This window comes from Pleurodeles waltl, chromosome 8 (assembly GCF_031143425.1).
Source record: "Pleurodeles waltl isolate 20211129_DDA chromosome 8, aPleWal1.hap1.20221129, whole genome shotgun sequence".
NCBI classification, from domain to species: Eukaryota; Metazoa; Chordata; class Amphibia; order Caudata; family Salamandridae; genus Pleurodeles; species Pleurodeles waltl.
The window spans coordinates 320244911-320272239 of record NC_090447.1 but is presented as its reverse complement, the minus strand read 5'-3'; the positions used below and the strand labels follow the sequence as shown (position 1 = coordinate 320272239).

At 47.6% G+C, this 27329-nt stretch overlaps 1 protein-coding gene across 1 annotated transcript in view; it reads left to right on the top strand.

Moving 5' to 3' along the window:
- The window catches only part of F5 (coagulation factor V), a 728300-nt gene that overhangs the window by 565845 nt on the left and 135126 nt on the right, over positions 1-27329 (top strand). The window contains exon 20 of the mRNA XM_069204171.1: positions 8220-8314. Coding sequence (XP_069060272.1) covers positions 8220-8314 — 95 coding nt within the window. The remainder of the gene's footprint in view (positions 1-8219; positions 8315-27329) is intronic.

Sequence of the window (27329 nt, the reverse complement as noted above, 5' to 3'; positions counted from 1 at the left end):
TGCGTGTAGGGGTGTGTATATGTGCATGTTCGGGGTCGGGGTGAGGAGGGGGGTTGTGCCACCTTTGGGGGGTGGCATGGGGGTGGGGGATGTGGGGGGAGGATTCGTGGAGGGTAGCGGGGGTGGGGGAGACCCCTATCAGTGCCAGGGAAGGAATTCCCAGGCACTGATAGTGCCTACCGCCACGGATCTCATGGCGGTTCCCAACCAAGTCGTCACTAGACCACCGACGGTATCAGGACCCTGCATACCGCCATGGATCTCGGGTGGTTGGGAACCGCCATGAGAGCCATGGCGGTAGGCACTATCAGGGCAAGGGAATTCCTTCCCTGGCACTGATAGGGGTCTCCCCCACCCCCGCTACCTCCCACGAATCCACCCCCCACCCCCATGCCACCCTCCAAAGGTGGCACAACCCCCCTCCCCATCCCGACTCCGAACATGCACATATACACACCCCTACACGCACACACCCCCAACATGTACATATACACACCCCTACACGCACACACCCCCAACATGCACATATACACACCCCTACACGCACACATACACCCCGAAAACACATACCCACACACATACAAACAGACATGCACACCGTCCGACCCGCACACATTTCACATACACACAGCACCCCCTGCACGCATACACTCACTCACTCACCCCACTACACTCTCACACCCACACCCCCATGCACGCACACAACACACAACACCCCCCACCCCCTTCCCTAACGGACGATCAACTTACCTTGTCCGTTGATCCTCCGGGAGGGGACGGGATCCATGGGGGCAGGTCCGCCACCAGAACATCGTCACCAGAACACCGCCACACCGAATCATGGGACGTGATTCAGTGGGCGGTGTTCTGTTGCGGTGGAGGTTGAGCAACCTCCACTTTCCCGCCGTCTGCCAGTATGGCTGCTGGCGGCTTTCCGTACGAAAAAGGACGGCGGCCTGCCAGCAGTCATAATATGCGGCGCGGAAGACGGCCACCACTGGCGGTCTTCAGCACGGCGGTACCACAGCGGTCTTGCGAAAAGACCGCCGAGGTCGTAATGACCCCCATAGTGTGTTGCAATAAATATAAAAGTAGTAAATGTCAGTTTTTACTTGGGTTAAAATGCTGGTGATATACAGTGATAAAAGGATATATATATATAAGTTAACGAGGAAGAACGATGACTACTAGTATAATTAGGTGAGCAACCACTGCAGAGAGTGGGTACTCAAAGTAATTGGGAGATCAGTGTGACTGGCCAATGTAGTACATCTGCTCACAGACACCCCCATTACATGTAAGCAATTGGATAGGCATATGGCAAGTTATAAAATGAGGCAGAAGTGGTAGGAGCGTCCTTTGGAATCAGTCAGGAGAGCCAAGATTGCACAGGCGGTAATAGTCGGCCTAATACAAGCAAATAACTTGACAGACTGTTGCTAAGTTGATGGTTAATAATTTATAAATGAGACGTAGAGGGGTCACTGGGTAAGTCTGGCTTGCCATTGGTCTTTTATTGGGCGCAGGGCTGAAGAAAAAGGAGGTAGGTAGTATACTTGTTCCGGTGTACCAGTGAAAACGCAGTATCTTTTTTATTTTGTACAGTGCAGGATTTACATCCTGTCCTCGGACCAGCTATCCAATGCCTCATAAATAGATGTGCCTTGTAGTACAGGTATATACAATAAAAATATTAGAGAGGTCACTTTAGGTAGACATTGACGACGATGGTGTTGAGTAGGTTCAGAGGCAAACACAAAGACTATGTAAAGCTACTTTCTCTACAATTTCTTCTGAAGGCCCATGTGCACACAAGCTAATGCTAATGTTTTCAGCTGGTTTCACTTTTGGTCACTCAAAGATGGAATCCTGTTTACTAGTTCCAGGTGGAACTCCCAACTCTCTTCTGCAAGACCTCCTTGATCACTGTGCCTCGTTCCCGCTCCAATGCAATTTCACTCTGGTTGCAAAGAGAAGGTGGCGGTTCTTTAAGCCAACAAGCCCTTGTGGGAGGAGTAGTAGGTTATTTCATTTGGAGCATACCCCCCTCCTCTCATACAGATAACTCAGAGCACTGGTTTCACGTAAGATGGTTACAAGGGGCTAACCTACTTGGGCTCAGCTGACCACAGATGAGAAGATTAATAATGAACAGTGAATAGGCTGCATTGCAGTGTGCAGGTTACTCCAATCCAACAAGCATTAACCAAGCCAATCATTTTGGCTTTGGTGTATTAAAAACAATTCACTGTTCACAGGCACACAATTGCACTAGAGGGATAAATGGAGTAGATGGCAGATGTAGGCAAGGTAGGATTAGGTGGACAGGCCCAATGCCTCTGCAGTTTATTTATGGTACACTAATAAGAACTCCTGCCTGGACAACTTTAGGGCTGCACAAATTAAATTAAGAACCTTATTTGCATAGTGGTTCATGCTGGTATTTTAGAACAATTGATATAGTTCAGGAGATTTTATAAAGGGACACTTGAATTTGGGCCAAAAGCTAATTTTGTGATGTAGTGTGGCACATTTTGTGATAGTATTTTTATTTATGTTAACTCTGTATAGACAAAGGATTCACCTCTTTAGTACTAATTTAATGGGCAAAATCAGAATAAGCAACTGGAAGGTACCCATTCAGTCTTAGTGAAAGGACTTACGTTGCACGCCATATCTTTAGTATATATTTCTTTACAGCTTCCATATCAAAGATTTTACTCCTGGAAGATCCTCTCCTCCTATCATCCTCCCAAAGTTGATTAAATGAGAACCATATTGTTGGAATAATACTAGCACTTATTAACTGCAGTGATAAACTGCATGTCTGTGCATTAAGATATGTAGATGCAACAGTCTTGTTATGATGTTCTGATGGTGAAAGTTGAAAGATGGCGTAAGGCACAACTAGTTGAACAAGTGTCTAATTGCCAAAAACAGGCAGCCCTAAAGCATTGTTTTGAAGGAAGATACAAATCAAATTATATTCTTACAAAAGCAGAGAGACATTCCTGCTTGCCAAGAATATCATTCTCCGAACTGTTTCAGCCACTAGGAATATTTCAACCTGTGACAACCTCTGCTGTACCTCTGATAGGAAGTCAGATGGAGGCTACAATGATTGCATCTGCAGGGAGCATGATTGCTAGTATAGCTGTTTGCACTGTAAATCACTACTTCCTCTGAAGTTGACTGATCTGATCAGGTCCCTAGGAATGCTTGTTAAGATACATGTTTACAATGGTGCATTTATAGCCAAGGTTAGTGCTCTGATTAATGTGCCGGGTTCTTTTCCTCTAAGCTGCATTTGTATCCCTCATAAAACCAAATAAAAGCCTTTGATTCTACTAAATGACCCACAAAGGAGACCTGTTTGAATTGAAGGTACACATTTTTATTCCCCAATTAGATGTTGCTTTTTAATAAATACCATGTAAGTCAGTAAACAAGTCCAATTGACTGCAAAAAAGAGGCACAACTAAAAAAAAGAACCCTATTTTTATTAGATTGCTTTAAAGCAGTGGTTCCCAACCTTTGACTTATGTGGACCCCCATTTTATCATTACTGGAACCGGTACCCCCACTGAATCATTATTGGAATCCGGGGAACCCCCACTAAGTCATTACTGAAAACTGGGGACCTAATCTGTTAATATTATCTAAATTTATATGCAATGGCGGACCCCCCGAGAAGGCTTCGCGGACCCCCAAGGGTCCCCGGACCACAGGTTGGAAATCACTGCTTTAAAGGGGGATCGTGATCTGGCCTTTGAACGAGTTCCTAGCATGGCATCCGTTGATTATGGTCATTCTAAGAAAATACATCTGTTAGACCTGACAGCCTTAGGGTGGTCACCCCTAACTTTTTGCCTGCCTCCCTCCACTTTTTGACACTGTTTTTGCTGGTTTTAGGACTCTGCACACTTTACCACTGCTAACCATTGCTAAAGTGCATATGCTCTCTTCCTTAAAACATGGTAACATTGGCTCATACCCAATTGGCATAGTTAATTTACCTGTAAGTCCCTAGTAAAGTGCACTGCATGTGCCCAGGGCCTGTAAACTAAATGCTACTAGTGAGCCTGCAGCACTGATTGTCTTCCATTGCAAGGCCTGCATGTGCAGTTTACTGCCACTTCGACTTGGCATTTAAAAGAACTTGCCAAGCCTTAAACTCCCCTTTTCTACATATGTCACCCCTAAGGTACGCCCCCGAGGGCAGGGTGCTGTGTAGGGCCAGCTTTAGCACTTGTGGCGCCCTGCGCGATGGTCTTTTTTGGTGCCCCCCCCCACCCCAGGACCACCTCCTTGGATTCTCTCACTACCACCCAGCAAATGTGCCCTTTGTCTCTCCATAGCCCCCCTTTCACATATTCATTTGTTTTAAAAGGCTGGCTTTACAAATCCACTCAGCTATCCAAATAAAATATAGTTCTGTTCTTTGCAGGAGGCATATTAACCCTCTGCATATTAATCTTCTACGCTACTTTATGATGAGTCAAAGCTGCCACTGAACCAAACTCCCATCTCTCTCCCTAGCAGGAACATTAATCACAAGAGGTATCTTGATATTTTCATTGCTTCCTAAAGGCTGGACGCAGAAGAAACTTTTAAAGAGGTGCTTTCAAATCGTAAGCTTCTAAGTTATTACTAAAGACAGCGCCCCCCTGAGGTCAGCACCCAGTGCGGTTGCACTGCCCTAAAGCCGGCTCTGGTGCTGTGTAGTTAAAAGGCAGGACATATATCTGTGTGTTTTATATGTCCTGGTAGTGGAAAACTAAATTTGTTTTCCGCTGCTGTGAGGCCTGCTCCTTTCATAGGGTAACATTGAGGCTACCCTCAGAAACTGTTTGATTGGTAGATTCTGATCAGAAAGAAAGGGGTAAACAGGTCATATTTAGTATGGCCAGAATGGTAATACAAAATGGTACTTATTGGTGAGGTTGGAGTTTATATTACTATTTTAGAAATACTACTTTTAGAAAGTGAGCATTTCTTTGCACTTAAATTCTTCTGTGCCTTACAGCCTGTCTCCAATCCACGTCTAGGCTGGGCTGGTTGACAGCTCCCTTGTGCATTTCACCCAGACAACCACAAACACAGGATACCAAGGCACACCTACAACATCTGCATACTGAATGGGTCTTCCTGGGCTGGAAGTTGTGGAGTGCCTGACACTTACATTTCAAAGAACAGTGGTCTGCCCTCACACAGTGGACTGCCACACCCCCTACTGGGACCCTGGCAGACAGGGTTGTACTGAATGGGGCCCTTGTGCACTTCAAAACCACTCTTTGAAGGCTCCCCCACTTCAAAGGAACTTTTGGGTATATAAACTGGGTCCCTGACCCTACCAACTTAGACACTTCCTGGGACAGATACCCTGAACCAGATCCTGCAACCTACCAAGAGGAGCTGCCTAGCTGCCCAAAGGACTCACTTGGACTGCTTTGCTGTGAAGGACTGCTGCCTTGCTGTTGCCCTGCTGCCTTACTGACCTCTGACTCTGCTGAGATGTGCTCTCCAAGCGCTTGGACTGAGCTTGCCTCCTGTTTCCTGAAGTCACAGGGCCAAAAAGACTTCACCAACTCCTTGTGCGACGAAAATCGACGCCCAGCCTGCCGGAGTCAACGCACAGCCTGCCTAGTGGTGAAAGAATCACTGCCTCGCCGAACCTGACCGACACAGCCTGGCTTTCCCAGTGGAAATCGACACAGCGCCAGCATTGCAACCGGAACTCCGAGCCCACCAAATCGACGCATTGCCGAGCCAGAACGACGAAGCCCGACTTCCTGCAAGAGGAATCAACATAGCGCCTGACGTGCGACAGAAACTACGCTGCTTTGCCCACCGGATCGATGCAGCACCTGTGACTTCGTCCAGCACGTCCAGGATTTCCACGGATCGTCCCGGGAGTCAAAAGACCCAGCATCGCAAAGAGGATTCAAACCTGCGCACTTAAATTTGACGCAAAATCCTTGCTGCTTGCAAAAGAATCTACGCATTGTCTGTGTGCGAGTGGAAATCCGACACACACCCTTCGTTTTCCACGCATCTCCCTCTCTTCGGTCTCTGTGCGTGTAACTTTGAAGCATACCAGGTACTTTGTTCTTGCAAGAGACATTTGTTGCTTTTTAAAGACATAAGACTCTTCTTATCATTGCAAAAGTCTTAGTTCAACTTGTACTTATCAAATCTTGATCGTTTTGACCTTAATTCACTCAGATAAATATCTTATATTTTTCTAAACCTGTGTGGTGTATTTTTGTGGTGGTTTCACTGTATTATTGCATGATTTGTTGCACAAATACTTTACACATTGCCTTCTAAGTTAAGCCTGACTGCTCAGTGCCAAGCTACCAGAGGGTGGGCACAGGATCAATCAATCAATCAAGAATTTTTTAAAGCGCGGCTACTCACCTGTGAGGGTCTCATGATGCTGGGGGAGACAGGGGGTGCTGAGGATCAGTCGAAGAGCCAGGTCTTGAGGTCTTTCCTGAACTGTGAGAGGGTGAGGGACTGCCTGAGGTGGATTGGGAGTGTGTTCCAGGTCTTGGCGACGATGTGGGAGATGGATCTTCCTCAGGTTGTGCTTTTCCAGATGCAGTGGACGTTGGCAAGTGCCTGGTCGGCGTGGCGGAGTTTTATGGCAGGAGTGTAGAAGGAGAGTCTGTAGTTGAGGTAGGCTGGTCCAGCATCGTGTAGGGCCTTGTAGGTGTGGGTCAGGAGCTTGAAGGTGATTCTCTTGTCGATAGGCAGCCAGTGTAGGTCTCTCAGGAGGACGGAGGTGTGGCTATGTCGTGGGGCGTTCTTGATGAGATGGGCAGAAGCGTTCTGAATAATTTGGATTGTGTGTGACTTACCCTGACTAGGATTGTGGTCCCTACTTGGACAAGGGTGTATGTCTCTGCCAACTAGAGACCCTATTTCTAACAACATCCTATACAGATATGTCAGCTGGTTAAGATACCCCAATAAAAATATTAAAAAATAAAGGGAAGGCATGGGTTTTTAATGGCGACAGCACATGGTGAGTGTGCATCTCATGTGATTCAGTGCTGAAATGAAAGGCAGGTCAGAGCTGTCCAAGGACCGAGCACCAGGCAAGGGGGTCACAAGAAAGGGAAAGAGGACATAGTGGGGGAAGGTGATCGAGCACTAGTCCAAAGCCAGCTGGAAAGGAAAGGTTTCAGTGGACTGATCATCAGGGAAGAGAATGGACATGGATGAGAACCAGTAATAGGTTAGGGGCCCCACCAACATTTATTAACTCTGGTCCCACTCTAATCTAGTATACATTGGCAGCATAAAAAAATGTAGCCTTTGTTTCTCAGGCTTCTGGTGCCTGCCAAAGAATGCAAAGGAAGCACCACACCTCTTTGCAACTCCTCGTAGATCTTGAGTGAATTCACTGAAACTTCAAGGGAGGTTTTTTATTTTATTCCGCGCTAATTTTCAGGAAAGTGTTATTTGGAACCATATTGCATACAGTGTGTAAGATTTTACTATTTTCCCCATTCAAATTTGTCACAGCTATTGTAGTTTTGTCTATTGTATACCAAATAAAGGATTTGGCAGCTGCAAAATATAACAGACCATGCAAGAAAGAAATATAGCAAAATATGAATATTCGTTTTTGCTCCCACAAAGGACAGCGAACACGGCACAAAGAAATAGAGTAAAATAGTGCACCTGTACAAATATGTCGTGTTGGTCTGTAATACATAGCTGAGTGCGTAGGCCTGGTCTTTACCGGGGCACATACTTGTTGAGTATGCCAGATGTGTATTGAGTGGCAAGCCCAATTACATTAAAATCCTCTTTCGCCAGCAGATGTGAGGTACTCATCCTGGCTTGTAGGCAAAGCAATAGGCGAGGGCCATGTTATGGTAAAGGGCCTTCAAACTTGGGTATAGGGCAAGTCAGGAGGTTTAAGGGCTATTAGAGTGTCCCTCCTAATATGATTGGAATACTGTCGACTGAACAGAGAGAAACAGACAACGGAATGATGGAAAAGAACATGTATATCCTCCATTTTTGGTCCTCTGTCACTTCATTATATACATTAGAGCACCCAACATTTGAGTGTTCTAATGCGCATTCTATTCTTTCCTTTTTCAGTGAAAAAGCAGCGACACAATTAGCACATCAGAATATGAGCAAAACGCTTTTTATTGTTGATTCTATCTCAATAAGAGTATTTTCTTTTGACTTTATAGACAAATGGCAACCACAATTAGCAAGACTAAATAACGGAGGATCTTACAATGCTTGGAGTACGGAAATGAACAAGACAGAATTTCTGTGGATTCAGGTATGTCGCATCCGCTTGCCATTATTGATGGATTCAGGAACACGCAGATGAGTGTTTTTTCAGGTTTTGTGCAGTTTCTTAATACTGAGGTAATTACTGTGCAAATACCCAACATACATTTGCAGCTTTTATTACCCAAGTTTGAGAATATCTGTTGAATTATCTTTTGTATCTCAAACATAATGGGCCTCATTCCGACCCGGACGGGCGGCGGACGCCGCCCGCCGGGCGGAAACCGCCCAAACACCGCCCCGCGGTCAGAAGACCGCGGGGGTCATTTCAACTTTCCCGCTGGGCCGGCGGGCGATCTGCAAAAGATCGCCCGCCGGCCCAGCGGGAAAGCACCTTCCACGAGGATGCCGGCTCCGAATGGAGCCGGCGGAGTGGAAGGTGTGCGACGGGTGCTGTGGCACCCGTCGCGCTTTTCAGTGTCTGCTAAGCAGACACTGAAAAGCAATGTGGGGCCCTGTTAGGGGGCCCCTGCAGTGCCCATGCCATTGGCATGGGCACTGCAGGGGCCCCCAGGGGCCCCACGACACCCGTTCCCGCCAGCCAGGTTCTGGCGGTGTAAACCGCCAGAACCAGGCTGGCGGGAAGGGGGTCGGAATCCCCATGGCGGCGCAGCTTGCTGCGCCGCCATGGAGGATTCCCATGGGCAGCGGGAAACCGGCGGGAGACCGCTGGTTTCCCGTTTCTGACCGCGGCGTTACCGCCGCGGTCAGAATGCCCATGAATGCACCGCCAGCCTGTTGGCGGTGCATTCGCTGCCCTCGGCCCTGGCGGATTCAATCCGCCAGGGTCAGAATGAGGGCCAATATGTTTTACCCATGGGCAAATAATGGAACAACTCAGTGTTTCAGATATGGAGACCTCAGGCTATGGCACTGTTGTATAGCTATTTTAGCCATATTTTATACTTGTTGTTTTAGCTACTTAGGCCTGCAGCTGTGCTCTTTCACCTAGATACATTTTCTTCAGCATGGGCTTTATTTCTTAGTGAGAGCTACTTTTGCGGTGCTGTTTTTATTGTTCCTATTGCATTTTCCTTTCTTAGGATAATATTGCGTTCTGAGCAGAAGGCTCTGTGCTTCTTCCAAGGCTATAGTCAGATAGGATTGCCGACAAATGTGGTATGCTGTATCTCCTACATTCGCAGAAAAACACGCCTTCATGCGCATTGACTATTTCTTAGAATGGCAAATGTTTAATTATAAAACCACCCTTTTGTCCCAGACACGTTAGAGGGAGATTCCAGCCAGGTGACCACAACTGTATTCTGATTGCTGATTGCTTCGCTACAGTTACCTGCTAAGATGGCCAAACCCCTAATCCTGGTACGGTGTCTTTCTATACTATAAGCCTCTTCTCCAGGTATGAGAGATGATGTTCTCCCAGGGGGAAACCCGAAGGGCAGATTAGGCTTAGTATGCTGTGCTCATACTCAGAGTAGGCAGGAGGATTATAGATCCATCCCCTTTCAGACAGTATGGTAGGACTGTTTTTGTGTTTTACACTTCTAGTCACATGCTTGCTTTTATTGTGTTTTATCATCATAATTATTGCTATACACACACTCTTATCTAAGATGCAGTTATTTCAAAAAGTGCTTATTGAACTATATTCTGCCTCTGTTGAATTTGCCTGAGTGAGACTTTTGGGAACTGAGAGAAGGTGATGTGATCTGATTAACCACGATTCCCTGAGGAGTCTATGTTGCCATGTGATTGGTTGCCACTATCATCTCTGCCAGAGATGAGGTACTGCTAGTTAGCCTGAAAACCTGGATTAGGCCGACAGGTGTCACCTCGTGTGGAATTGTACCAAATACCCACTATCCATGTGATTCTACCGCCCTAATCCAGTATCCTCGTTGGTATAATGAGAACCTACCCGACAGCACACCAAAACTAGACAGTCATATCCAAACTGCTTTACATGTGTAATGCAGCCTTCTTTCTAATTTTATTGGAAATTAGTTAATAGGTAACAGAGTTAAAGTTACATCAGGCAATTAGTATAGATTTATCACAAATCACTTGGGGGATGGAGGGGTCCATAGGTTGGTAAATTGCTGACTTCACCACCCTTTCTCATCTGCAGTAGGCTATACATGTTCACTCTTTCTTTTGCAGGTAACATCCCTGGTTAGGCTGCTATGGGGCAGCACGACAGGGTTGCTTCTCAGTGTCAATTCTACAATGTTAGTTACCTGTGGCTGAGATTAGTTCAAGTATTACCCCCATATGTTTTTTTATATTTTCACTATAATGCGCTAAATGCCATGGACATGCCCAGTCTTGGCTCCGTTCTGACTGTGGCACTGGAATCAAACTACACCTGACTGAAGAGGCCCAATTAGGCCACACCCAGCCTTGGGATGCTTGTGTTTAGGTTCAGAAAAGACCTGGCCTGGCTGGACTATTCCTATTCAAGCAGAACCGAGGCTGATTTGCGTATGGCTGGTTCTAATCTGAGATGGCATGGTGGGCAAAAAAAAAGATGCACTGAAATGTAGCTCTAGTAATAATCAGTGGCTGAGATTAATCGAAACATTCTGTCCATCCAGTTTTTATATTTTCATTGTAACGCCCTAAGTGTGATGAGTATGCCTAGAAGTGGGTCCTGTGCTCATTGAGCCACTGCAACCAAGCTGCACATGACTAAAGAGCCCCAATTAGGCCTAAACCGGTCTTTGTATAGTTTTTTCCAGTTCAGAAAGATCCTGGTCTGGAAGTTCAAGCTGGACTGTTCCTACTGGAGCAGGATCTAGGCTGATCTGCATATGGTTGAGTCTACACTGAGGTAGTATGGTGGACAAAAATGATGGTCTGGGAAGCAGCCCTGCGTAATTTGCAGTGTCTGAGATAAGTTCAATCATTTCATCCATCACTTTTTTGTATTTTCATTATTTTTATGCAAAGCACACAGTGCTTCTGATGGCAGCACTTGTCCTCACAACAACATGCTCTTTTAAATTTTGCAATAACACTGTTCTTGATGGAAATTACTTCTTCGGCATAAGTATTTATCACAGACATTACTTTTTACCCTTGATTTCAGAAAGAGATTACTTCTGAAATTAAACAACAAACCGGGTGCAAAATCTTTCTTTTGAGAACAGAAATCTTTTTTGGAGTAACAGAGGACTTATACATCCAGGGAACGGCTGCGGATTATCAAGTAATACGTGATTTATTGAGGTCATTATTACATCTGCCTGTTTCTAATATTTTGGAGTTTTGGTGTGCAGTTAGCAAATAAATCAAACAAGACCAGGAGGTTCCAATTTGTAAAGAAAAAAACGATTTCTTTACATTCCAAAGTCACTGATGTTCCTCTTTCAAAGTTGGGTGATATATTAAAAAATATTGTTCTGTAAGAGTGATGACATACGTTGTCATAATTGTGCCTCTTCATAAGCACCAACTGGTGACAGGCATGCTTGTGCAGAGCTCCTGATTAGGAGCAAACATTTTTAGATGTGTGAATAGCTGTAAGACAATGATTTCAATTGTATTACGAAAGGGACAAAATTTGGAATTTTATTTAATGTAGATAAGATTTATGTTGTACAAGATTAAAATCCCATGAAGTGAGTCGGACACATGGGATATTTGATCTTAGTGTGTGACTACATCACTTTGGGATTTCATCACGACCTGAATGACCCTTTTCTGAACACTGTGTTACCTTTCATGCCTCTCTATAAGGTGTATGAACAACAAAGACATGACACATCTGTCAGCAAAATGCTATTTTCTGGAGTCATTTCTAAATGGTGGTAACTGGACTACAGGCAGCTGAAGAAATACATTATAGATTATGTTTCATGGTATGCTCCTGCTATTCACACCTATGATCATCCTTCAAGTCTCCTATCAGGGTGTGCAGTGACAAGATAGGCAATAATGAGAACTAAGAATTATTACATTTTCATACAAATTATCTTAACTTATTTTTCATAATCCTAGCAGCAGCTGAAAGTGACCCTGTCTATATTTTACCACAACTTCTTGTGTTGAAGTCAAGTCTAAATCCAATAGACAGATTCCTTGTCATGAAAGAAAGAGAGAGCGGAAACTCCTTTACCATCTGTACTGCTCCCTACTCTATCATTTGAAGCATGTATAGTTTTCTTTGTGTATTAACTGCATGTGGTGGGTTTGTGCGACAAAGGCATAAAATCCTGGAATAGTGCTGAGACAAACTTTTCCATTTCACATATTTACATGGCCCAATCACCAGTGGCAGATGGTGAGAAATTAATACACTTGGAGCTCGATAGAATCTACCCATCTGGAGATGGAAGGTTCACAGCATAGCACAATTCGGTTTTAGGTACCATAGTTCTGTAGGTGTATGTTCAAATCAAACCATATGTAGTTCTGACAATCTTTAAACAACCCATGCTGTCCCAATCATACCTTTTCAGGTCTCGGCTCTAGACGGTGTCCATGCGCTGCTTCGTACTGAGGTATGCTGTATCTACATCGTGGGCTTCAGCCCACCCGTAGGCTTGCCATAGGCTGGCTCCATTATTGCTCTCCCGTTGTTTCTCACCATTTGTTCATGGCATGCTTTGGTCATGCCTATTCTTGTCTTTACCCCTTTCCTAGAGCATGGACCAAGTACATTATCCCTCCACTATCCCTCATGTTATGCCCAATTTAGGAACTTTTTTCCCTTCAATTCCAAGCCCTCCCCAGGAGTGCTGGTATTGTCATTGTCTTCGAGCGCAATTTTTTCTTTTACCCCATGCTGCTCTTCATTTCCAAGCCCCTCTCAGGAGTACAGGTGTTTTCATACGCTCCGAGCACTGAGCGCTGTGATTATTTTTTATTTACCCTGTGCCCATGCTGCTGCCTGGCTCCTTTTGCCCCGAAAGTGGGGCCACGCTGCTGCCTGCAGCTGTGTCCTACAGTCAGCATGTAGGATTTGGGTGTTCTAATTGTGTTCCCCATTAGACCCCACAGGTATATGGGCGGCTGCCTCATTCTCGGATGACCACAGATTAGATGTCCTGCAAGGGAAGGTTGTATGTAGGATAAGGCTGCCCCACTCCCCTCCTGCAGGAGTAGCAAGCGGAGGGCCATCTTAGAATGGAGTAACTACCATTTAACTGGTCGTCGAGCAAGTAGAGAATAAAAAGTAAATCACTTACAAAGACTGTAAAGTACTTTTCTTCCCTACAGCAAACATACACACATTGACTCAATATCAAATGTGTGCTTGATTTTTTGCATTGATAACTACTAAGCATGATACAAGTGCTAAATGTAACCAGAGTTTTACATTTTAAGACTTTCAGTGTTTACTGTTTTTCTCTGCTTTGTCCCACTCTCCATACATACCTCGCACATATTAACACCTACGTCATCTACTGCTTGGGAAATCCTCCAAGTTCTATCCACTTTCATTAGTAATCTTGGGTTCTCTCAGGCCTCTGTCTAACGGCCTTTGGGCCTCTTTTCTCATCGATGCCTGGAGTGCTGCACGCTGCTGGGTGCAGGAGACAGCTGCTTGCAGAGAGATGGAGTTCTCAAGCTCGCTGTGCATTTTAAGACCGCTCCTCCAACCTGTAAATGTTGTCCTTATGGGCCCAGTTTCTAATCTTTATAGCACTATTTTAATTTTTGTTCCTGTCTTTACCCCAGTTTAATTACATTTGCAATTCCTTGTTCCTGATTTATTTTGCAACTTGAAATGAAGAGTCGCTGTAACTATGTAGCAGGCAGCCTGGGCTGGGGCAGCTGGTCGGTACTCACATTCAAATGCTTTATTAATAATGATTAGTTGGACTTGACTGAGATAAGCAAAATACTTATTTGTTTATAAATGAAGAGATGTTTCTTTTTGAATGCAGCTCCCCAGCCCTGGCTGTGACCGCGATGCTGTGTGTGCCACATTCACAGCCTCTCATCTCCTAAGAATTGCAGAATCATTATCATGTTCGTGCAGTGCTGACTATGAGGGCTATGGTCCAAGTCAGCTGACTCTATAATTTATTATATAGGCAGCCTGAGGAAGCTCAGATCCGTGTTCAAGGGCCTCTCAGATCCTGTTACTCAACCTGTTTGACCTGTGGTCCCACGTTGAGACAGCGGCCTGGAGTTCAGTCATGTTCCTCTCACAGTATGATCAGGCTACAAGGGCAGTAGGTGCGTCCATGTCTGGTGCTTTGCAGCAATTTTAAGATCATAGAATTTTGCATTGCTCAAATGAGTGTAATTTGCGATATTTATATGCTTCCCTTGTCTCCATTGGTTGATTTTGCTCACAAGACAGGGTCACTCATAGTCGTTGAAATGTCTTTCATAATTACACTGAAATTATGAAAATGTGACACACAATCTGAAACCTTGCCAGCTATGCACATGCCATGTACATTTTTCAGGGGGCTCCTTGACCACTGGTGGTGGTGGTACCATGCCAGCCTCTGCTGGAGGTGAGGGCTGCTGTGTCTCAGCTGGGGAAGGTGCCTCCTGGGCAGCCCCTGCTGGAGGTGAGGACTGCATTGTCTCTGCTGGTGGAGGTGTCTCCTGTGCAGCCTGTGCTGGAGGTGAGGGCTGCATTGTCTCTGCTGGGGGAGGTGTCTCCTGGGCAGCCTCTGCTGGAGGTGAATGTTGAATTGTCTCTACTGGGGAGATGTCTCCTGTGCAGCCTCTGCTGGAGATGAGGGCTGCTGTGTCCCAGCTGGAGGCGAGTGCTTCTTGCCTGTCATTGGTGGTAGTGTAAGAACCTTTTCGTGAATTGGTGGTTGAGTGGGAACCTTTTCTTGCATTGGTGGTTCAGTGGGAACCTTTTCTTGCATTGGTGGTTGAGAGGGAACATTTTCTTGAATTGATGGCTGAGTGGGAACCTTTTCTTGCATTGGTGGTTGAGTGGGAACCTTTTCTGTCATTGGTGGTTGAGTGGGAACCTTTCCCCTCCTGGCTGGTGGAGTGGGATCCTTCCCTTTCCTGACTGGTGGAGTGGGATCCTTCCCTTTCCTAGCTGGTGGAGTGAGATCCGTCCCTTTCCTGGCTGGTGGAGTGGGATCCACCCTTTCCTGGCTGGTGGAGTGGGATCCTCCACTGTCCTGCCTCCACGACTAGGAGTTGCCTCCACTGTCCCCGAGGACTGTTTGGCTGAGGTGCTGTGCTGGGCTGGGTCGTTGGGACCCTACTCTTACGGGCAGGACAGGGGGAGGAGGAGGGAAGAGGTCAAGTTGGGCAAGGAAAAGCTTCTTAGAGATGGTGGGGCGGGATAAGAGAGGAGGGATGGGAGTGGAGGTTGAGGGCGTGGTTGTTGGAGGATTATGTCTGCTGGCTTGGGGGAAGGTGCATGGGCAGTGTGCTGATGTGAGGTGGATAGCTGTTGGGTGTCTGAGTGCCTGCATTTGTGTCCTTTAGGAGGCAGGGGGACAGACAGGGTGGGAGAGGACACAGGGAACGCGTGGATGGATGTTGTGGAGGTGTTTACTAATGAGGTGTGTGTGCTGCTTGGTGTGGTGATGCTGGTGGTGGCTGTTGAAGCAGTGCATGCAGGTGTGAGTGTGGATGTGACTATGAGGGAGGTGGAGGAGGAGGGGGAGACAGTGGATGTGGATGTGTGTGCAACTGTCTGGTGTTTTTGTGAGTGCTTGTGGACTTAAGTGTGGTGCCTGTGTTTGACTGTGCCACTCTTGTGTGATGTCTTGTGTGCATGCTCGTCTGTATGTGTGCATGGGATGGGTTGGGGTTGAGGAGACTGGGACTGGGAAGTGGTAGTTGGAGGGGGGACGGTAGAAACAGTGACAATGGCTGCCATCAGAGAGGAGGCCAGAGCCTGAATCGATCTCAGTTGGGCCGCCAATCCACTGTGGATGCCCTCCAGGAATGCATCTGGGATGCCAGCCTCTGGATGGCATTCACTGTGGTTGACTGCCCTCCAGAGATGGGTCTCAGGAGGTCAATAGCCTCCTCACTCAGGGCAGCAGAGCTCACTGGGGCAGGGCCTGAGGTGCATGGGACAAAGGAGATGCCCACCCTCCTGGGTGAGCGGGCACAGGCAACTCCATGAGGGGCTACTGGGAGGGCGGTGCTGGTATGGGGTTGGCAGCTGTACCTGGAATGGTCACAGAGGTGTCCGCCACCACCAGGGAGCTTCCATAGGAGGAGGAATCAGAGTCAGTGTTCTCCCCTCCTGTCTCTGCCGTGGTGCTCCCCTCGCCCTCCGTCCCACTGGTTCCCTCGGCCTCGGTGGACTCTGCCTCCTGGTCCTGTGGGATGCAGCTCCCTCTGTAGCCGGTGCTCCTGCTCCTCTACCGGATGATGCTAATGCCCACATGAACAGGATGACAGAAGAAGGGGGGGAGGGAGAGAAAGGGAGCGCTGGGTCAATTACAGCACCAACACCACAGTTGACATACACAGTACCGTCACACACAGGGATCAGAAATGACCATTATGCATTGCGCTGGCATTCAATTGGCCAGATGCTACAGCAAGATGAGGGCCAACCACCGCCAACTGCACCCTTCCTAGGACACACAAAGCCCTGACTGACATGGAATGCAACCGAGCTAGGTTACCGGAATTTACTAGACAGCCATTGCCCTTGAGCTGGATCACGCTGCAAACTCTGACCTGACATTAATCGGCACTCACTAACTCACACCCACCACCCGGATCCCATGCCACCTAGCAATTATTGTAGTAATGCCCACTGTACTCACCCCCTTGTGGCTGCTGTGATGCCCTCAAGTGCCCATCCAGCTCTGGGTAGGCCACTGCCAGTATGCGGCCCATCAGGGGGGTCAGGTTCTGACGGGCACCCCTTCCTCGTTGGGAGGCTATCCCCAGCTGCCTCCGCAGTCCTCCGTGCCCAGCGTCCCAGGTCCTCCTACCGTTTCCTGCAGTGGGTGCTCCACCTGCTGTAGACCCCCCGGTTCGTACGTCCTTGGTGATGGTACGCCACAATCCCCTATTTTGATGGGCACTGACCTGCAGAGGTAATACAGACAGGAGGACACCATTACACATACAATCCAGCCTGTCACACATATAGCCCACAAATCCCCTTTCCAACTCCATTGGCCCACCAGGTACACTGTACACTGCCAACAGACACCCCCCTTCCCCAAATGACACGATACCTGCACACACATCTCCATGCAACCATCCCACATGCATCATGCCCAAGGTGTACTCACCTGCTGGTCTGGAGGCCCAGACAGCTGTCCATACTTGGGTAGGACCCCGACCGCCAAGCGCTCCAACTCCTCCGAAGTGAAGGCAGGGGCCCTTTCCCCGGTCACACGGTCCATGGTAGGTTCCAGACGCAGGTAACAGCTGCACACGCAGTGTAGGTGTTCTCCTGTGGAAAGTCAGGAATCAAGTGAGGTTATAGACAGAAAATGGCGGTCACATCTGCAGCGTTGTACACCGTCACCGCTGATCCCCATTGGCCACTGTACTCCATAGAGCCCCATATTAGCCAATGAGGAATTGCACGGTGGTGCAAGACCGCCTTCCGCCACAATGCCCAACGTCGGCGGAGTTACCTCACTTCCAGCTGTCCCTAGATACAAGACAGGCGGTCGCCATTTCATGGTGGTAGACTACATACAGATCTTCCATAACTGCGTCATTGCCAAAAATTGCACATACATTGCCATTCCGACTGTCCCATCAAATTAATGCTGTATGCACAATGAGGTGGTGGTTCCATTGTCAAATTGTGACGGCCCACTCAGTCTTGTGATAAATACCACTGCGGATGAATAGGAGGAGGAGACAAACCCCAGTGTACCGACCTCTTGTGGACTTGGCTGCACTTGAGGACAGGCATAATATACTCACCTATAGACTGGACAGGGCCACAATCACAGATCTGTGTGCACAATTGGAGCCTGACCTGATATCAGCTATCCTTCTTCCCACTGGGATCCCCCCCCTCTTGTGCAGGTTCTATCAGTGCTCCATTTCCTGGCAACTGGTTCTTTCTGAGTGACAGTGGGCTTGGCAGCAGGAATGTCACATCCAATGTTCTCAGTAGTGCTGGCAAGGGTATTGTCTGCCTTGGTGAAACACATGTGCAGCTACATTTCTTTTCCCCAGGTGGGAGATTTGGCCACTGTGAAGGCTGGATTCTATGCAGTGGGACAAATATCCAATAATATTGGGGCCATTGATGGTACACATACTGCGTTTGTCCCTCCCCCCCCCCACCAGAATGAACCAGTGTTCAGGAATCGAAAGAGCTTCCACTCACTGAATGTGCAAATGGTGTGCCTGGCAGACCAGTACATCTCCCACGTCACCGCCAAGTATCCTGCGTCGGTGCACGACTCCTTCGTCCTGAGGAATAGCAGCATCCTAAATCAGTGGCCCAACTACAGGGGCACAGGGTGTGGCTAATAGGTGAGCCAGAGCCCCCACCCACTGTATGTCAGTGTATGCCTTTAAGTGTTATCCCCATAGGAATGTGTTAGACTAAATTTTGTACCTCAATATCTGCAGGTGACTCTGGCTACCCAAACCTATTGTGGCTCCTGACCCCTGTGAGGAATGTCAGGACAGGGGCTGAGAACCGTTATAATGATGCACATGGGTGGGCCAGGAGAATAATCGAGAGGACCTTCGGGCTCCTGAAGGCCAGGTTCAGATGCCTGCATCTGACAGGTGGATCCCTGTGTTACTCACCCGAGAAGGTCTGCCAGATAGTAGTGGCATGCTGCATGTTTACAACCTGGCCCTCAGACAACATGTGCAGGAGGAGAGGACTGGAGATGACTCTGTGGCAGCAGTGTACCCTGAAGACAGTGAGGATGAGGAGGCAGAGGATGAGGATGTGGACAACAGAACATCAATTATACGTCAATACTTCCAATGACACACAGGTGAGACATTGCAACTGACCATTACTCTGACTATGATGTTTTCTGTGTGGCTGGAGCATGAAGGCATTCACGTCCTTTGCATTTCAACTTACTGTCACCTATGGCTTGTCCTTTTACAGATGTTGGTGATATGACAACAGTGTCCTGATGTGTATACTGCAGACAGCTACATGTCATTTGTATGTTATTACAGCGTTCAGATTATTTGCACTAGATGTGACTGTTCCCATAAATGCACATTTTCAACACATAAAACGGGGTCACTCAAATTGTGTTCAAGGGAGTTTATTGTCGTGCAAATAATTGACTGAAAAGTGCAATGGAATGGAGTGATGGCAGAGGAAAGTCCAGGGTATTGTTCCAGTCTGTTTGTAGCACAGGTCCAGTGTCCAAGGGGCCGTAGGAAGGGGAGCAAAGGCAGTTCAAAGTGGACAAGGTGACAGGGTGGGACACAAGTGGATAATCAGCAGAGCCTCATTTTCATGCAGTGGTCTTGGCAAATGTCTTGGGCTTCTGTCTGGGTCGCAGGAAACATTTGTGGGGTGGTTCACCTTCTGCAGGGGGAGTGGTGCTGGTGGCCTGTGGGTTCTGTGGCAGGGCCTCCTGCCCAGTAGCTGCAGCGGAAGTGGAGGGCTGGTCAATGGACTGGCTAGTGGTAGGGGCCCACTGGTGTGCTGTCCATTCCTTCATGATGTTGGCCATGTCTGCCTGCACCCCTGCTATGGAGATCATGGTGGTGTTGAGAGTCTGCAAGTCCTCCCTGATCTCCTGATCTCCTGATGGTGTTCCTCCTGCAGTTGCTTGGCTCCTGCATGTGGGTAAGGATCTAGCCCATTGTGTCCTGGGATTGATGGTAGGTCCCCAGGACATTAGTGAGTGCCTCCTGGAGAGTATGTTCCTTGGGCCTGTCCTCCTCCTGGCGCACAGCGTTCCTCCCAGTGTCCCCATCCCACTGTGCTGTGTCCCCTGAACGGTGTGCCCACTGCCACTGACCCCAGGTCCCTGATCGTCTTGGGTGTGAGGTGTGGACTGTGGTCCCGATACAGGAGGACACACTGCTGATTGATGTGTTCTGGGGGACAGAGGTTTGGGGACGCTGGGTGGGTGCTGTGGTGTTGGGTACTGATGGGGGAGGCTCCGTGGTTTACCAGGAGTGGGCTGGGGTGACCGACTGACCAGTGGTCCCTGATGGGCGAGGTAGTTCATCCAGATCCTGAAGGCCAGAGTTACTGCCATCACTAGGGACATCTTCTGTTGGGGGACTGGTTAGTCGTGGCACCTCCTCTCCACTGAGATTGGCTGGGGCACCTGTGGGGATGTAAGTGATAAATCATGCTTCATGCCTGTGACATAATGTAGATCCCTAGCTTCCCCTCTATTGTTTCTGTTGCCCTGCCACCTTTGTTTGTGTATGGTGATGTATTGTGCATTTTTGTATATTAATAGAAACAGCCCCAGTGCTGTACACAAATACATTTGCATTGCTAATGCCTATAGCTCTCTGATTGCCAAGGCATATTGGCTGTGGAACTTTTTGTTTTTTTAAATATATTTATTGGCATTTCAACAATGTCATCATCCCCCCAAGGGACACCCGATTTCTAACAGGGGTGCAACATTTTGTCATCACTCATTGTGTCTCAATTCCATGTACATTTTCTGTCATCCTATAAGATACTGAATGTATTCGCCAATAAAGAGGAATAATTGTCTAGGAATAACTTCCCACCCTCCAGCTTCCGTCTACGGTTGAATTATTAAGCAGCATGAAGGGTCTTAACGAGGCTCCACATGTGGCATATTACATGACTCGAACTGTGGCATTTGTATGGTGGTGATGGACAGTGTTCCTAGTTTTTTGTGAGTAGTGCTCTGATCCGGGCCATGCTGCACTCTTCTTACGGATCCTATACAGAAGAATGTGTAGTATCGCCCAATACAGCCTTCGACGTCTTTGTCATCCCCTCCCAAGCAAGCAGGTCATCCGTCACCCTGTCATTGCGCCTGGTTCGTCGCATGTGTGCTTCCTCTGCACCTGCCCATTCGGTCAGATCATCTCTCCAAGCCTTAAACATCGGGAGTCTAGTGCTTAGCCACTGGATTGCTATACGTTGTTTGGCCACTATCAGTCTCAGCACAGCAGACCTCCTGCTCAACTCTTTTCTTGGACTTCTCTAGAGGTAAGCCCAGTAGGCTCTGCTTAATCACACAGGGAGCCACCTACCCTGTCCCTGAGTTGATTTGGGGCAATACCTCAGCCTGATAGAGTGTAATAACTGGAAGCCTTCATACAATATGCAAAAAAATCAGCCTCCGCTGCACCAAAGTGAACACACGTGGGAGCCCTGTTGGGATAAATAGTGTGAAGTGTTTACGGCGAGAGGTAGGCTATGTGAACATAATTGTATTATATCAATTTAAAGCGTGTATTTGCAGATACCCCTCCCCTTCACCACGTCATGCACTTTCCCCCCATTCTTTAATTGTAATTGGCTCCTCGCCTATCCGCTGCCTTGCCTCTTCCACACGGATTGGTGCCACTCGCCCAGTCCTCACAGAGTGCTCGGTATAGGTGAGTTAGCTGCTTACAACCCGCAGCAAGGGATAACATTGTAACTAGCGTTGTGTGGACTCTGGGTCTTCAGAGAAGGATGGCCAGAGCTGTCTTGCAGTGGTGGCAATCTTTGCAAACTGTAAAAATTGACAGATGTGTCAAAAGCTTCTTGCTTGGTAATTAAACGGTCTCCTGAAGTCAGAGATCGTAATGCAGCCACTATGCCGCCATTTATCAGTTCAACATTGTTTGGGCGATTTGGACAAAAGGACGCACAATGCAGATGTCTAGCTCCGGAGCATATAGAGCCCTCTGTAGCACCCTCCTCACAGCCCTGTTCTACATTTGGCATGTCATCTGGATCACATAGGGTAATGTTTTCTGGCTATTCCTGCCCCTCATTAGGAGTTCACCCAACTGGTATCCATCATGGCAGCCAGCTAGGAGAGACCTCTCCCAGTTGTCCTCTCCGCCAAGTCAGTAGATTGCATGTTGGAGGAGGGCAGCTAGTTAGGAAAGTTCTAAGTCTGAGGCTTCCAAGCATCCCCTGACCCATTCTCTCTCAAGGGTAGCCAACCCCACCCTACAGCGCTTCCCAGTCCACAAGAGTTGCACCGGGAGTCTGTCTAAATCTTGAAAAACCTGATGTGGTATTTCATACATGGCACCTTGCAGGGTATATATGACACCTAAGCAATAAAACCTTTTTTATAAGGGCGCTCTTACTCATTAAGGACAAGTGCAGTGTGTCCCATAACTCTATAGATGGGTGTAAATTACTGATCACATGGCTTAAACTGAATTTGTAGGTGGGCTGTGCCCTATTTGTAGTGCAAATACCCAAGTACTGTACTTCATCTGTTTTCCACAGAATGCCTACCACCGGTCGCTGATTAAGTGGTATATCTTTCAGCGACCCAATCTGGAACACGGTTGACTTAGCCTTTTTGACCTGAAAGCCCAAAAACTCTCTAACTTCTTGCATTATGTTAGGCAAAATAGGGGCGGACAGGTCGAGCTGACAAAAGTAAATTATAGGGACATCTGCGTAGAGCAAGACTACATGCTTTGTGTGCCCCACTCATATGCCCTTCCCCTGCAATGCATATTGCAGACAACAGGCCAGGGGTTCTATCGCTAGGGCGAATAGCAGATGTGATGGGAGTATTGTAGAAAAATCTGTGAAGACTCACAGTAGCCAATTCTGACCTTTGCTATTGGGCATTCATATAACAGTTTCATCCACTTTATGTAGGTATGACTCAAGCCTACCTCTTCCAACACCTGCCAGATGTAGTTCCCAACATACTGAATCAAATGCCTGTTCTAAATCTAGAAAGGCTAACGCATAGGGATCATCTACCAGTTCAGGGGAATGCCACACATGCGCAACATCTTGCATAAGGTGTTCAGACGGGGAATAAAGCCAGACTGATCCTCATAGATCAGGCGCTGGAGATCCGGCAGTAGTCTGGCTGCCAATATAGGTCTGAGTATCTTCTGGCCGACATTCAACTTTGATATTGGGTGATAAGAGCCCATCACTATGGGGTCCTTGCAAGGTTTCTGGATCAGGACTATGAGGGTCTCTCTCATAGTATCAGGAAACTTATCCCTTTCTCTAGAATAGAATAGAATAGAATAGAATAGAATAGTATTGTATACTGGCAATAGTTTGTCTATTAGGGTGCATTTGAAAGCCTTATAAAACTCTACTGGTAACCCATCTCCTCCAGGTGACTTGGCAGTTTTCATTGAATCTATCACTCCTTATAGTTCCTGTTTAGTCATTTGGGCTCCCAGTATGTTAGACTCCTCCTGTGTCAGTTTTGTCAGTGATAGACCTGCCAAGTAGTTGGGGAGTGCATCCAAGTCTGTATCAAATGGCGCTGTATACACTTGCTTCAGGTGATTGGCAAAGACTGCATTAATTGCCTGCTGAGTGAGGGTTATTCGTCCTTCACTGGTTTTCAGTGTCAACACAGGTTGGATTAAGGTCTTATTGGCCGTGCCAGTAGGCGACCCTCCTTGTCTTCCTCCAATTACAATCTGTCACTGGTAGTCTGAACATGATTGTCCAACTAATCCCACACCTCAGACACCCAATGTCTCTGTCTATCCCACTCAGTCATATTTCCTTGTGTTCCAGACAGTGTCTGCACTAACTGCACCAACTTCACCTCTCCCGGTGTCAATTCCGTCTCTAGCGTTTGACAGATGCCCACCGATGTCCTGATACACACACTTCTGAGGACCACCTTCATTGCTTCCCATTCATTCACTGACACAGTTAGTATCAAAATAGTGATCAATGGCTTCCTTTAATGTATTAAGAAATATTGGATCCATCAGTGCTTCAGCCCTGAGTTGCCACAATGGTATGTTAGGTGGCGTGTGATGGAGCGAGTACGTCAGTAGTAGAGGGGAATGATCAGAGATGTATCATCCCCAAATATGACATATCTATTACGTGTTGTGTTGCTGTGGATTTGACCAGGAAGTAGTCAAGTCTACTATATGTACCTGATGCAGTGGTGTAGCATGAATACCCCTGGGTGTTCTGGTGATGCATTCACCAGATGTTGACCAGTCCCAATCCCTTCCATAACTGTGTGAGGGCCATCATCATATTTGGTTTATTGTTGGGCCACAGGAGGGGCGGTAATAATCTACCCATTCCACGGTCCAGCACACAATTAAAGTCTGCACCATAAGTCTTTCAGCCCTGTGGTGCGCCAGACTTGCTGCCAGCACCTTGTCAAAGAATGTGCCATCATCAACATTAGGCATCATATATTAATTAGGCCAATGTCATGACCATCAAGTGATCCCGTGAGTATGACATATCTCCCCTCAGTGTCCACTTGTGCCTGTGATTTTCTAAATGGTATCCCCAGCTCTCCCCATATAAGTGTCCCTTGTGCATAACCCCAATAGGATGTGGCATAAATCTGCCCCGCCTCCTTCTTCTCGAGACTGAAATGCAGACCCCCTAGACATGTCTCTTGAAGAAATTCTACATCCACCCTATATTTCCTGAGGTATGCACATATACTATTTCGTTTCTTAGGGTCATTTAGGCCTCAACGTTTCATGTGGAATTTGTAATTAGTCCCTTGATCTCTCATAATGGGTCCATATACACTGACCAAGTCCTTGTGGGACTAATATTCTCCTGTAGACCATCTTACTGCACCAATTGACTATCGAATCGTCCCCACTCAACAACAAAACTGGTGTCAACATGTATCCCAATATTCCCACCCTTATTCCCTCTCACAGGCAGAACAAACGTAGCCCTGTGACACAATCCATGGCCAATAAGGTCCTGATTCCCTCTCCAATCACTCAACCCAAGTAATCCCAACTGTAGTTGTAGGTACCGCCCGAGTTGCCAGAGCCCCTCCAACTTCAAGACTGCCAGGAGTTAAAGCAGTCAGTAGGAGGCAGAACTCTCAGCCTCCCCCCTCAGTGAAGTCAAAAGAAAGATTGCAATCAAGAAAAGCATATAGTGGTAGGTTATCGCTAATAGTTTAGTGTGATTAGCTTTGTTAACAAACAGCTGCCTGCCCATCTCCATCCCCTCTTATCAAACGTAATGTTATGGAGTAGAGTAAATTGGTCCTGGACATCTCCTCTGTTACATGGCATCCCATACAAACCCAGTGATGCCAGCTCAAGTGGTCACCCAGTATCCATTCTATTACTCAACGTGTCCAGCACTTCTCAGATTTGAGAACAGGAGTTCTGGGTTAGCACCTCTGCAGGTGAATTCTGTAACGTCCCGTCTGGGTAAACCGGGATATGGCATCCTGTCACCCCACCAGGAGACCCAGAGAGGCCCTGCGATTTGTCTTGTTTTTATCAGAACAGCGTAGTCCCCTCCATCTCACTTTTCTCCGCTCTAGGGGTCGATGCTCCAGTTCAGCACCCAACATATCAAACCAGTCCTCTGTCTCCTGGGCTGATTCAAAGATGTGAATTCTGTCATTATGTTGTATTCTGAGCGTTGCTGTACACATGAGGCTTTACTTAATGTTGTGGTCTCTGAGTCATTTTTTAATTGGCAGAAAGTTCAAGCAGAGAGCTTGAACTCTCCAAGTGTAATCTGGAAAAAATAGGATCTGTTTGTCTTTGAACGGTGCGCCCGACTGAGGGGCTGCTGCCAAAGTACGGTGTGCACGCTCATTTGTGAAGAAATTAAGTGGACGGTTGGGTTTAAGTGTATTCACTATCCAGTCCTCTTCTGGAAATCCAATGAGGCGTATATTGTTCCACCCTGTGCAACTCTTCGCATCCTCCAAGCAGTCTTCTGTTTGTGAGGCACTGCACCTGAATCCCACCACAGTGGCCCTGACTTTTTGCTTGAGAGTAGTGATATCATCTTCAGTGCCCGACATTCGATCACCCACCTAATGCAAGTTCAAGAACAAGTGATTGACATCAACAACTATGATGCCCATCTTAGATTCCAGAGCCTCTCTGATGCACTGTATGGTCACCAGGATCTTGGCTATGGCCGGCAACTTCGTCCCAGTCACAGGGTCGGACCATTCCTCCTGTATTGTGCCTTGTGGGCTGGACCCGGCACCGTGTATTAGTAATTCTTGTTCATCTGTGCCGCCTTGGGCCTTTGTCCTTCCTCATGTTATCAGAAGTGTGTCAACATGCACTGCTGTATGGCATAGGCTGCAGCTCATGCAGTGGATCAGTGTTTAGCAATGAGGGGAGGAAGGGGAGGCCACACTCGGCAGGCTCAAATAAGGAATCAAATTGCCAAACATATAAGGAATACCACTGCCTGCACTCCTTACCAGGTTGTATAGATAGCCACCCCCTCAACCACTGTGCTTACCAAATCGATTAGGCCCATTGGGCAGGAACAGACACCTTATTCAGTCTCCTTTCACCACCACCCAGAGGGGCCCTCATGGCCCAAATCAGGCAGCGCCAGGCACAACAGTTCAGTAGAGCTTAGCACTGCAGTCCAGTCAAGCATGTGGAACACCTGGGGCTCTTCTTCTCTTTCAGGCTCATTTCGTAGGGTCCCTGAAACACCTCTTCCAGCTCACAGCTGCATTTCAAGTGTGGATTTAGGGGCACAGATGAGCCATCCTCTCGGCCCCCAATATGCAGCAGCCCCAGTCTAAAAGTTATTTGGTCCCAGCACAGGGCCCATTTAGTATTTAATGCAGGTTCAGTTGCAGACCTAGACAGCATAGCTATCATCCACTGCCCCAGCTGTTCGAGCCAGACTGTCTCTCGTCCTGGCAGGCAGTCACTCATCTGTGTTAATGGGGTGATGAGGTCCTCCTCCTGCTGCTGTGTCCCACGGGCCTCCAATGCGTCTTTGCATCTGTTGCTCACTTCACTGTGGTCACAGCTCCCCCACCAGGGGCACAGTCCAGTAATCTGCTCCACAGGTGCGCTCCCCACCCCAATCAAATGTCCAGCGAATCTCCTTAGGATGCCTCACTTAGCCCCCAGCGAAGCCCACTAGGCCAGTCATCACAGGCTTTCTCTCGTCCATTCTCCTGACTCTCCTCAAACAGTGGAGTACAAGCACTCCTCCTTGGCCACCTCCAGCTAGCAGGACAAAG